Here is a 13,967-nt window from a genome sequence, read left to right as displayed (position 1 = left end):
CAAGGGACAAAACTTGAGAATTACAGAACTTGGCCGCATCGTATCCAATTCTACAATTAGAGGCCACCACCATGTCAATAGGCTCTTTGAAAGGTTTGCCAGAAATAAAGCCTTTATTGAGAGCAACCAAGAAATGTAAAAGCCTGGAGTTTGCTAAACGACATAGGCACTTGGATTGGAGCTGGTGGTATGGTCTGGTGACATGAAAATAGAGATCTTTGGCCACGCACAACAGTGGTGGGGTTGGGGTCAAAGGAGGATGCATTTGCAGAAATGAACCTCAACTGATGTAATTTATGGTTGTTGGTCTTTGATGTTATGGGGCTGTTTTGCTTCCTTTGGTAAAGGGTGACTGCACTTGGCCCCGTTTCAGGTTTGGTTCATTAAGAAATGCTATAAGCCATGACGGAATTCAAACGTGAGTTTCAGGGTGTGGTTTGATGCGGGTGTCCGCATGGGGGAAGCGTCAGCCAAATTATTTCACCAATTAGCTTCAGCCAGCTGGTACACTACCGTGGCAAAGATGCTTTGACTTTGGATAGCCTATCTCTGGAGACAGTTTTGGACTGTCAATACATTACACAATGTAAATGTAACAGTATTTTTATGTTGCAAATCTTTTAGTTTTGTATGTAAATGGAACTTTATATAACGGTCCAGACACCTTTTTTATAAACTTACCCCAAACAGCAAATGACATCCTCATCATTATGTCGTATGGGGCCCTGAAAAAACACAAACAAAAGCTCCAAAAACACCTAAATACATCCTTGTCGAAACAGCAAATCACTCAGTGTAGTGATGCAGGTCTTTAGATATACACATGAAATTGTGTCATTCTACACACATGACATTGCTCAGTAGAAGTATTATTTGAATCTTTTTACTCATCTTTATCATGGGTGCCAACTATTTTTGACCCGACTGTATGTAAATGTTGATAAACTACCAGACAAACCTGGGTCACATTCAGTGGTGAAACGTTCTCAACGTTCAGATTGAAATGTGCTATGTAGAACCAGCATGCCTCTCTTACAGGAATCACGTTGGCTCTTCATGGAATTATTTTTAAGGAGTTCTGCGACATTCACTGTATGAACACAGTGTTAATCAACAGATTGATTGGTTGAGGTGTTTTATGAAGGCGTTCTCCTCCACTCCTCTGTCATAGCCAGGTAGACATCTCCAGAGCTAATGGAGAAATATAATGGAATGAAAATAATGAAAACAGTAGCAGTCAACCATGCGGGAACAAAGTTATCCAAGCATAATTAGTAATAACCCAACACCCAAATGAAACAAATTGAAGAAGGTTGGTTCAATACCACCAAAGACAACACCGCACACTTCTTATGTTTTAATAGGAGCAAATAATACAATGAAAATTAGTCGGTAAAACATGTAATCAAATAACGATTGTGGTTGAGAGAAATTCCAGTTTGATTTTATAACACTTAACAGTTTTTTAAATCTCAAATTTCTCTACATTGTGAACCCTGTATATATATATATTTTAAATAACCCTAAAATCGACTTAAATTAATATTGAAAGGTCGTATCTATGTACAATATACAGTATATAACGTCACATCACCAGTGCATAATCACAGTCATGTTCTTCATAAAAATGGTGACATAAATCTTTGTGATCCAATCTCACAAAACATCAAATAAAGCTAACAAATAGGTGAGCTAAAAGTGAACGAAGTGTCCTCTACTGTATGGTCAGTTAAGAATCGTGAGTTAATGAGACTCTTGTTCTGTCCACTACAAGAATACATCCTTGTTCAATTGCTTACACGATTGTTCAAAACTCAAACACGCAACTTTATTCTTTTAACTATGCCCTTATAATACGAATTCCCCTTTTTAATCCCAATCTTTGTTCTAAGAACAGTATGTTGATATATCGCAAAATTGCAATAAAGAAGGTGAGAAGGTCCGTATCAAACATATACAGTTGAATCGGGGGTCAAACGCTTGGGGGATAAAAGCTGGTGTGCTGGCTGTTTGGCAAGACGTCATCATGGGTAAGGGCAGCTGGCTTCTTCCACTAGCCCTCGTTGTAGTCATGTGATACAACGAGCCCCGCTAATGACCGGATAGATAGCACACTGAATACACGCCCTCCTCCATGCCGCGCTCTCTGGGTGTGAGAATTCAGGGCTCGTGTATGTAGGCTGAGAGAGGGAGAGCAGAGGACGAGAGTGAAGGAGAAAGAAACAGAGAGCGAGAAAAGGAGGGAAATAAAGTGGAGCAGTAGACCTGAGGGAGTAGAGCTGGACCGCGGGGGGTAAAGCTGCGTTTCTTCAGGGTTTCCTTCACCTCTACGAGTCCTTGCTTCCACTCCAACTATAATGGCGCATTCTGTACCACTTTCTGTTGCTTACAGTGACGACAGACAGGCTTTCTCCCGCAAGACTCTACTGACAACTGTATACTACTATATACTTTACCATTACAGCTCACCGTTTTTGTAAACGCATCTCGAAAGACAAGTATCCTCATGTATCGTCAACATTGCTATCATGATGGTGTTCTACAAACATGATTACTTACTTATTAAATGCTGTGCCTTGAACAATACCCATTAACTTAAATTAGTGACAGTACAAGGATAGGGTTCTATTCTCATACAATACTCCGTTGTAAATGCGGAACCTCCTATCCAAGTCTTCATATTCATGAGGTTCTTAAAGACAAAACAAATCCTAGATCAGACCTATTCTGAGACACTTTATGAATACAGGCCCTGATGCAACAACCAGTTTCTGATATCCACTTATAAAAAGTGTCAAATGCAGACAGACATGTCTGTTCTTATTAAAGACTGTAAAATACATTTTTGACCCACACAATTTCACTGTACAAAATATGTGTCTACAATGATAAAAAGCATGCAATTACTAAAAGGTTAAAGGCCCCGTGAAAGTTAAAAACGTGTTTTCCTGTATTTTATATACATTTCCACACTACGAGGCTGGAATAATACTGGGAAATAGTGAAAAAGATGATAATGCCCTTTCAGTGTAAGAGCTGTTTGAAAACACTGCCTGAAATTTCTGCCTGTTTTGGGTGGGATGGAGTTTTGATCTACCTGGTGACATCACCAGGCGGTAAATTAGTTAATAGACCAATAAAAAAAAGTTACAAACATCTCTGCCAATAACAGCTAGTTTTCACCTCCCAACTCAGACGTAGCTTGAGAAATTGCTCTTTGCTAAGCCATTTTCGTTTAATTTTGACCATTTTAATTGCATACAACAAGGTACTTAATTGTTACCCAGAAATGATTTGATATTGAAATAAAAACAGCTGCATTGGGCCTGTAATGAATGAAACTCCCTAAAATGGTCTTGTCTGTGTGTGTAAAAATCTGAGTTGGGATCTTTGACTGCAGGATTTGGCGATACAAAGAGGATGCACTTACATGATATATACAAAAGTATGTGGACAAACTTTGGCAGAAGAATGGCCTCACTGAAGAGCTCAGTGACTTTCAACGCTCTGTGACTTTCATCGTAATAGGACGCCACCTTTCCAACAAGTCAGTGTGTCAAATGTCTGCCCTGCTAGAGCTGCCCCTGTCAACTGTAAGTGCTGTTGTTGTGAAGTGGAAACGTCTAAGAGCAACAACGGCTCAGCTGCGAAGTGGTATGGCACACAAGCTCACAGAATGGGACCGGAGTAGTGCTGAAGCGCGTAGTGCGTAAAAATCGTCTGTACTCGGTTGCAACACTCACTACGGAGTGCCAAACGGCCTTTTCGTCTGGAACTTTGTGAAATGGGTTTCCATGGCCAAGCAGCCGCATACAAGCCTACAAAATCACCATGTGCAATGCCAAGCACCGGCAGGAGTGTTGGGGTGGCAGGGAGCCTAGTGGTTAGAGCGTTGGACCAGTAACCGAAAGGTTGCTAGATGGAGCAGTGGAAACTTGTTCTCTGGAGTGATGAATGTTGGATAAACTCCTCACCCTCTGTAAGTCCGATGGACGAATCTGTGTTTGGTGGATGCCAGGAGAACGCTACCTGCCCCAAAGCATAGTGCCAACTGTAAAGTTTGGTGGAAGAGGTATAATGTTCTGGGGCTGCTTCTAATGTTTCGGGCTAGGGTTAAAGCGAAGGGAAATCTTAATGATTATGTGCTTCCAACTTTGTGGCAGCAGTTTTGGGAAGGCCATTTCCTGTTTCAGCCATTGCCCTCGGGCACAACGCAAGGTCCATACAGAATGGTATGTCGAGATCGGTGTGGAAGAACTTGACAGGCCAGCAAAGAGCCCGACCTAAACCCAGTCGAACACCTTTGTGATAAATTGGAACAACGACTGCGAGCCAGGCCTAATCGCCCAAAATCAGAGCCTGACCTCACTAATACTCGCGGCTGAATGGAAGCAAGTTTGCGCAGCAATGTTCCAACATCTAGTGGAAAGCTTCCCAGAATAGTGGAGGCTGTTATAGCATCAAAAGGGGGACCAACTCCATATTGATGCCAATGATTTTGAAATTAGATATTCGACTAGCAGGTGTCCACATACTTTTGGGCATGTAGTTTATGTTGGTCACATTGTCAGTGCAATGAGCAGCATGGTTTGGTCATGTTCAGCTTTGCTAATGTAACTACAACTCTCACATTAGTTAATTCCCTATGGCGCGCGTGTGTGTTTTCACGCATGTGTGGACATTAGCACCTCTAAGCAAACGCTCAACATTCAGTGCTAATCTAATGTGATAGATGGACGAGTGCCTTGTTAATGCTAGCAGGCAGGCTGACTGACTGGTGTGTGTTCAAGTGAGCACATCTATCAGCCTTCTACAGTAATATAAAATGTAAAAATGGTCAAATGCACAGAACCAAAGAAACGCATATAGACATGTACCTACCGAGGTACTGTTTGGAGGTCTGGTTGAATGACAGTGTAACACAAAATACGTGTTTAAGAAGAGAAGCAAATGTCCCAATTATGTGATCTAGATAGTTTTAAAGTGTCTGTCATAGCAAACTCTGATCAGGAGGAGCTAGGTTTGAGAGAATGAGATGAAATAAATGGGTTGGATTTGAGGTGAAGGGAAGATGCTTGGGAGTTATGACACTGATTGTTGTATAAATTCCAGAGATTACCTTCACTTCCATGATACAGACGGTGATGTGATGTGTCCATTCAATGATATGTTTAGGGTATATGGGAAAAGTGAAAGGTGCGTGTGTGTGTTTGTGTGTGTGCGGCCTGCGCCTCAGCCGTTATGCTGGACCAAGGCCTGCAGTTCAGCAGTGTGGAGCGAGTGCTGCAGGAAGACGTTCTTGCGGCTGTACATGTGCAGGGACAAGGGCCCTCTGGGGGGCTGGCCTAGGCGGCCCGTGAAGGAGGAAGAGGTGGTGGTGGTGGAGGAGGGAGGAGGAGGCTGGCAGGGGCTCGGCACGGGGGCTCTCTCGCTGTCTGAGGAGAGGCAGCTTCGGCAGGGGCTGTCTCGACTCTGAAGGCTGGAGCTGCTGCCCCCCACCCCCATCGCCCGGGGGATCTGGCTGTTTGGGTATTCACTTTTCCTGAGAGCCCCTGCCTCTGATGATGAGGACAGAGCCTCTTCTGGTCTCCTGGGGGCCCCTGAAGGGTCCCTGCCTCCCACGGGCCCACTGGAGGAAAGGGGTGGGGGCGGGGTTTGGGTTGGGCAGTGGCGCACGTCACTGGTAGTTGAGCGCTCAGCCACCTCACGGCTATATTGGTCCACGTTGAGAGACCGGGCCACCCTTCTGTCTCTTGTGCTGGTACTGTTTTGGCTTGTTGCTCGGCTTGGATGGATGGTCTGCGAAATGAGAGAAAGAGCAAGAGAAAAAGGGAGAGAGAGAGAAAGACAAAAGTGAACAAAATACAAACACTAACGTAGCTGGTGAACTGCAGGGACATTTTGACAAGGCGTTGTTCCCGGAGCTTTGTCTAATTGTTTCTTGATCAACTGGAACCTTGCTCTGTAAAGAAGGAGAACAAGAAGCAAACTCAGTCTCTCCAGCACAGTGTGGGGAGGTGGCACACAACTCAAGCATGGCACCAAGGAGAAAGACACCTGTTCCTGGTCACACAACACAGCCTCTCATGCTACCCGGCTCTGTTACTTCACTACACAACGCTACACTATAACCACGCAACAAGGAAACGCATGAACGCGGTTGGCATTGACAAATCCAAAACAGACACTCCGGAAAATGTTTGACTAAATACACCCAATCTGAGTCGACGGGAGGGTACATAGGAAATGAACCGAGTCGACAGCCAAAAAGTAAAGAAAATGACTTGCAATGTTTGAAACAAATCTATGAGCAGGGCAATATAATTACAAGGAGCAAAGCTAATGCAATAACTTTCGAGGTGCAAATGGAAATTGAATCCAACATGCTCGCTCGCACAGTGTAATATCGCACAATGTAATACCAGGGAAACAGAACAGGCTTATCGGGATGGAGGAATGGAGCGTTAACGCTTCATGTTTGTTCACATCATTAGTTAGGCAGAAGTAGCACTGTATCATTTCATCTCCACATAAAATGGACACAAAAATAAGAGGCGAAATAACCATTTCTTTATCCTGACATTCAAATTGCCAGCTACATCTACTTACAAAATAATAATTTGTACAATCATTCCTGCAGATATTGTGAGATGTTTGAACTGATGTTGAAAATACAAATTCAGTTGAGTAAAAAGGGTTGTGTGTATGTGACTGTGTGTTTCTCCAGGCATGTTGTTTGGACAGGGATGGTAGAGAGCAGAGGAGTGCAGGTGTAGCCAAAGAGTGGAGCAGGTTGATGTTTTTTGTCATGTGTCTTGTCCGGGAGGCAGAACTGAGCGATTTCTTCTTTGACAGGCCAGCTGCAAAGTCAAGATTGGCTATATTGAACACATTTTGGAAAACAAAAATGACCTTTTTGGTCTTACTTTAAGGTTTTGGTTAGGCATTAGGGTTTGCAGTGTGGTTAAGGTTAGGTTTAAAGCCTGATTTGATGACTTTCTGGCTGTGCCAGTTAGTTACCACTCTGCAGAGCTGCCTCCAGAACAAGATTCATGACAGAAAAACGCTAACCTGCAAATGGCGGGGGGGGGGGGGGGGGGGGTTGCTAAAATCTCTCCAGCTGATTATATGCAGAAGTGGAGACGCAACACAATTTCATCACTATAAATACACAGCTAAAAAATACACAGCTAAATTCTTGAATACTTTAATGAGTTTGGTATTTTGGCATTTAATTAGGATCCCCATTAGCTGTTGCAAAAGCAGCAGCTACTCTTCCTGGGGTCCACACAGAACATGAAACATAACACAGAATGACACAATACAGAACATTAATATGCAATAAGGGCTCTATATAATACTATACGCTTTCTTAAAATTGTTCTGGATTTGGGGACTGTGAAAAGACCCCTGGTGGCATGTCTGGTGGGGTAAGTGTGTGTATCAGAGCTGTATGTAAGTTGACTATGCAAACAATTTGGGATTTTCAACACATTAATGTTTCTTATAAAAAAGAAGTGATGCAGTCAGTCTTTCCTCAACTCCTAGCTAAGAGAGACTGGCACGCATAGTATTTATATCAGCCCTCTGATTACAATGAAGAGCAGAACATGCTGCTCTGATCTGGGCCAGCTGCAGCTTAACTAGGACTTTCTTTGCAGCACTGGACCACACGACTGGACACTAATCAACAGAAGACAAAACTAGAGCCTGCAGAACTTGCTTTTTAAAGTGTGGTGTCAAAAAAGCAGCGCATCTCTTTATTACGGCCAGACCTCTCCCCATCTTTACAACCATCGAATCTATAGGTTTACCTATTTTCACCAAACTAGTTGTGGTATTGAGTATAAAGACATGATTTTACAATTAAAATGACTGAAAATGTATGAATTAAATGTATTGTTGTTTAGGATATCGTCTATGCCTAGACCTAAATCAAATCAAATTTTATTTGTCACATACACATAGTTAGCAGATGTTAATGCGAGTGTAGCGAAATGCTTGTGCGTTCAGAAAGTATTCATACACCTTGACGTATTCCATCTACATTTTGCTGTGTTACAGCCTGATGTCAAAACGGATTAAATAGATTTTACACACAATAAACCATAATGGCAAGTAAAAACATGTTTTTAGATTTTTTTTGCAGATTTATTGAAAACTAAATACATAAATATCTCATGTACATGAGTATTCACACCCCTGAGTCAATACATGTTAGAATCACCTTTGGCAGCGATTACAGCTGTAAGTATTTCTGAGTAAGTCTCTAAGAGCTTTGCACACCTGGATTGTACAATATTTGCATATTATTATTTTTTTTAATTCTTCAAGCTCTGTCAAGTTGGTTGTTGATCATTGATAGACAGCCATTTTCAAGTTAGGCCACTCAGGAATATTCAATGTCGTCTTGGTAAGCAACTCCAGTGTATATTTGACCTTGTGTTTTGGGTTATTGTCCTGCTGAAAGGTGAATTTGTCTCCCAGGTCTTTGTGGTTGAATCTGTGCTTGAAATTCACTACTCGACTGAGGCACCCGGTGTCTGGTGTAAAGCAGACTGAACCGGGTTTTCCTCTAGAGTGTTGCCTGTGCTTAGCTCTATTCCGTTTATTTTGTATCCTGAAAAACTCCCCAGTCCTTAAAAATTACAAGCATACTCAAAACATGATGCAGCCACCATACCATAACCCCACCACCACCACGGGGCACTCTGTTCACAATGTTGACCTCAGCAAACCACTAGCCCACACAACGCCATACACGCTGTCTGCAATCTGCCCGGTACAGTTGAAACCGGGATTCATCTGTGAAGAGCACACTTCTGCAGCGTGTCAGTGGCCATCTTAGGTGAGCATTTGCCCACTGACTGCCAAACTGCAGTCAGGTCAAGACCCTGGTGAGGATGACGAGCACGCAGATGAGCTTCCCTGAGACGGTTTCTGACAGTTTGTGCAGAAATTCTTAGTTTGTGCAAACCCACAGTTTCATCAGCTTTCTGGGTGGCTGGTCTCAGATGATCCCGCAGGTGAAAAAGCCGGATGTGGAGAACTTGGGCTGGTGTGGTTACACGTGGTCTGCGGTTGTGAGGCCAGTTCGACGTACTGCCAAATTCTCTAAGCTCTGGTGGACATCCCTGCAGTCAGCATGTCAATTGCATGTTTCCTCAAAACTTGAGACATCTCTGGCATTGTGTTGTGAGACAAAATTGCACATTTTAGAGTGGCCTTTTATTGTCCCCGGCACAAAGTACACCTGTGTAATGATCATGCAGTTTAATCAGCTTCTTGATATGCCACACCTGTCAGGTAGATGGATTATCTGGGCAAAGGAGAAATGCTCACTAACAGGTATGTAAACAAAAGTGTGTACAACATTTTTGATAAATACGTTTTTTGAGCATATTGAACATTTCTAGGATCTTTTAATTCAGCTCATGAAACCAACACTTTACATGATGCGTTCATATTTTTGATCAGTGTACTTGAAAACATTATTGTTGACAATTAAATTACTGAAGGAAATTTTAACAAGTGTTTGCAACTCGTTGTAAATTGCAGTGTCATTTATTTATAAAATACTTGTTTAGCAACTGACCTACAGATTTCTTTTTGAAGAATCCTGCAAGAGTCTAACTTCCACCAGCTCCCTTTAGTTAGGCATGAAGAATGAAGCAGGTGTTAAACATGGGCTTTGCTACACAGTAAATCAGCAGTTGATTACTCCATTGTCGACACTCCAATCAAATCAGTAGGCCTATATAAGTATCTGTAATAAAACCATATAAGTATCATTAGAGTTTAGAACCTTCAATCTGTTTAATTATGTATTAATAATGATTAAAAAATGATAATTAGGAATTATTTGATCGAGAAAAGTAAGTCATTGCCCTTTAAAAACAACATCGCCCCTTTAAGAGCTCTGCTGCGCAGCTGCGCCCAAACCATGCTTGAAATGAACACGGTAGCACTGGAAAGCTGGGATCCCCCTCTTAACAAATGCCATCAAATCTGCTGTCAAAAGTGTTTTCCCCACGATTGCATTAAGAATGGGTGTGCATTGACTACTTTTCAGAATGACCGTTTCTCCCCTATTGGCACTCGTAACTTGAATGTGCCTCGAGAGGAATATTTATCTTGCACAACAAGCTGACTAGGTAAATACGTAAACTATTCTACTATGGGGTTGTCTGATTTTCTGTTTGTTACTCATTTTGTTGGCAGAGGAAGAGTAAGTTCTAGCATATTCAACGTGTGCGCCTCTGGAGAAATATTTGTTAATGTTCCATACTCTTTCAATTTAAACAAGTGTAGGCAATTTATGAAGTGGAAAACACTGATGCCACAGACCAGCTGGGCCCAGCAGTCATTCATGTGTTCCCTAAAACCAGATATCTTAAGGCTTGTGCATTGGGACACACCACATGGGACACTCTGCGACAAAGAGCAGAAAAGACAGTGAGAAGCTCAAAAAAATGAGGAGTCACTTTTGACGCCCCCCCCCCCCCCTCTCGCTTGAAAAACCCTGCAAAATGGATGGACATGAACTGCCCCCTTTCCACCCACAACTAAAAGCAGTTTTCCAGATCAACACACAATGAACTAGCAAAACAAACTGAAAACATTGTATTAAAGGACTGTCGACAGTTCTGGCTTTTGTCGTGCCTGTCTCTCGGTATTGTACAACAAATGAAGAGAGAACTCACGGTGCAGAGGCTTGAGCCAGCTGCGGTACAATCAGTGTCCTTGATCTCTGTAGTAATTACGCAACTAAGCGTTCCCAGACACAAGTGTAGACAGAGTAGAATAAGGTGTGACAGCCAGGGGAGAAACAGACGATCATTGGTCCTGACAGAGGCGGCTTGCAGCCTGCCCTATGCCACCTCACTGTCCGTCACTGGTCCACCATGTCTTCAGCAGTGTCACTTCTACAGGAGACTACATGGTAGCAGTAGAGTTTTACAGTACCAAGTTTATTTATTTTCTTTGCAGGTTGATGTACAACGATGCTTGTCTATCGCAGGGCCTTAACCCTAGTCCATTTCCTTAATGCTGCCTGCCAATAAGAGAGGCTTCGGGTCCCATTTAAAGAGTTTATGGTATGACTTTGCCGGCGATCAAACCCCAACCTTCCAATCTCAGGGTGGACACTAAAGGATGGAGGAGAGCTACTGCGTGAATACAGTAACGTAATGCGGACTTGATTTAATTGAGCCCTAGGACTGTAAGGAGAGCAGCGTTTACAAGAGGAAGCGAGAAGAGGAAGGTTCCTCCAGTTGGTGACATCACGTGTTTAGAAGTGAGGCAGAAAGAGAGAGAGGTCTGGAAGTTGGAGCAGTAGGAGTGCATGGAGCCGGTAGCACAATGATGAGGACTGATGGAGCGCAAAGATGATGGGAGGCAAAGCTCCATGTACATCAAAGCTACCCGGCACCTACTGCAGCACCCCTCACGCAGCTGTCAGCTCTGCAGCCGATAAGATACTTTACTGGGCCCATCTTGTTCTCCCCGACAGCACAGGACCTGGATAAACAATAAGGAAAAATATCAAGAGGAGAAAAAAAAAAGGAGGCGAGGAGAAGAAAAGCCACTCATAAATGGAATTTCCATCAAATAGTATGGCAGATGTCTTTGGAGTCTGATAACAATGTTGCAGCTGCCAACGTGTCACATCCAGAAAGCAGCTGCGATGCTTGACTGCTCTTTACTCCTGTTCAAAAACAGCCAGCGAGAGGAGAGAGGGAGTGCAGCTAGCTAGCTACCCACTCATGTGTCAAAAAAGACTGACTGGATGTACACGACACTGTGTTGACAAGAGTTCCAACAGAATATATTGTACCACACACACACACACACACACACACAACCTGTAACAGTGAGACATAGCCTATACATTTTAGATAGAAGACAGACAAAAGGTTGGCAAGTTTGCTGTACCATTTTGAGAAATAAATAGAATGGTCACCGATGATAATAAAATACAAAGTTGTAAAAAGCCACAGGATGGTGGTTTGTGAGAACAGTAGCTCTGGTCCAGGGCCTTAGCATGTTACTCTAAGTAGAGGTTAGTAAAGAAAACACGCTAAATCCCTGGACAAGAGCTATGAGCTATGAGCTATTAGACTTGTTGAGCAAACTGTAATTTTCCTATTGGTGTCATGGCAGTGCTTCGCTTAGGGCTGCACCCAGATCAGTGCATTGACCTACTACTCAACCCATTGGCTGGTTGTTTTTCTGGCAGGTGTGAAACTGCACAATGACAAACTCCTCAGTCGATGATCACACCAACCATACTGCTTCCCCTTCCCCAATCCTAACCTGAACCATTAGTGAGGAATATGACAAACGTTGGGCTCCCGAGGTGTCACTATAGTACCTGGTTCGAATCCAGGCTGTATCACATCCGGCCGTGATAGGCACTACGTTGCCCGGGTTTGCCGGAGTAGGCCGTCATTGTAAATAAGAATTTGTTCTTAACTGACTTGTCTAGTTAAATAAAAGGTTAAATAAAAATAAATGAAAAAGACCCAAGATCAGGGTCTAGAGGCAACTTCACCCTACACCCTGATATTGTCAGGAAGGGTTGTTCATGTCCACAATGGACCCAAGCATCAAGCTCCACAAAATGGAACAGTTAACACTAGAAGTGCAGGTGTTGTGGAGTATGTAGGATAAAACACAGCTAAGCTCACCACACCTGCGGAACCTTTGAGTACAGACATGCAAACGCAGATCTTGTACCTGTGTACATGGTCAAAAAGTACCAGGGTAAAAAACAACCACCTCCAGAACCTAATTCTGGACTGGAACGAAATTGCAAAAATAACTGAAGCTGGAGAGTTTTATTTCCCTCACTAACTTTAAGCATCAGCTATCTGAGCTGCTAACTGATCGCTGCAGCTGTACATAGCCCATCTGTAAATAGCCCACCCAATCTACCTACCTCATCCCCATACTCTTTTTATTTACTTTTCTGCTCTTTTGCACACCAATATTTCTACTTGCACATCACCATCTGCTCATCTATCACTCCAGTGTTAATTTGCTAAACTGTAATTACTTCGCTACAATGGCCTATTTATTGCCTACCTCCTCATACCATTTGCACACACTGTATATAGACTTTATTTTTTCTATTGTGTTATTGACTTTACGCTTGTTCATTCCATGTGGAACTCTGTTGTTGTTTGTGTCGCACTGCTTTGCTTTATCTTGGCCAGGTCGCAGTTGTAATTGATAACTTGTTCTCAACTAGCTTACCTGGTTAAATAAAGGTGGAATAAAAAATAAATAAATTCAGATATAGCCCTTAAACCAGAAGCTTTCCAAATGAGTGTTAAGAAAAATGAGTTTGCAAAAGTTGCTTCTCTAATGTTTTAAGTAATTTTATTCAGAATAATTTCATCTTTTGTATAAAAAAAAGCCTAAGTTAGACTTTATTAGCCTACATTTTACAACATAGCACTCGCTATACATTCTCTCTGGATGTCACATTTTTATATTGCAAGATTCAGTCAGACCAGAACTTTCTCTCTGTCTTTGTAGATGGATAGGGTAAAACTTGCACCATGTTTTGGTAATTATGTATGTTTGATGAGAGTCCACCATGTGCTCAAGGAGAGAGAGAGAGAGAGGAGGAGGAGAGGAGAAGTGGTCAAGTCCTTTATGGGCCTCTGGAGTGGAGCTGTCACATGCCACTTCTGGGAACGGTGGTTGGAGTGAGGGCTGCTGCCCCGACGGACAGATGCCTGCCTGTCTCATGTCTCCCTCACCTTGGGGGCCTTGACAGCTCGGGCCAGCACTGCCAGTCTTGTGTCAGTCCCATTGAAGGCTAGAGGGGCGAGGGGCGAGGGATGAGGGAGGAGACTGAGGCTCTCGTTAATTACTCCCATTGTATCCTCTGACAGCCTGCACAGGGGCTGAGGGAGAGGCTGGCTGTTCCAAAGTCCCATCTCAGTCTCTCAGGGTAC

General features: G+C 43.0%; 1 protein-coding gene across 5 annotated transcripts in view; it reads right to left on the bottom strand.

Moving 5' to 3' along the window:
• Positions 1-1,342: 1,342 nt before the first annotated feature.
• Positions 1,343-13,967, bottom strand: part of LOC139389857 (coiled-coil serine-rich protein 1) — a 108,542-nt gene continuing 95,917 nt past the window's right edge. For all 5 annotated transcript variants that reach the window (XR_011629440.1, XM_071136847.1, XM_071136844.1 and 2 more), the window contains one exon: positions 1,343-5,799. Coding sequence is in view for 2 of the 5 variants with exons in the window: in XM_071136844.1 (XP_070992945.1) it covers positions 5,233-5,799 (567 nt within the window). In the remaining 3 variants the exon portion in view is untranslated. The remainder of the gene's footprint in view (positions 5,800-13,967) is intronic.

Source organism: Oncorhynchus clarkii, chromosome 30, assembly GCF_045791955.1.
Source record: "Oncorhynchus clarkii lewisi isolate Uvic-CL-2024 chromosome 30, UVic_Ocla_1.0, whole genome shotgun sequence".
Classification (NCBI taxonomy): Eukaryota; Metazoa; Chordata; class Actinopteri; order Salmoniformes; family Salmonidae; genus Oncorhynchus; species Oncorhynchus clarkii.
Note: the sequence above shows the minus strand (reverse complement) of the source record. Positions and strands in the feature narration are given on the sequence as shown.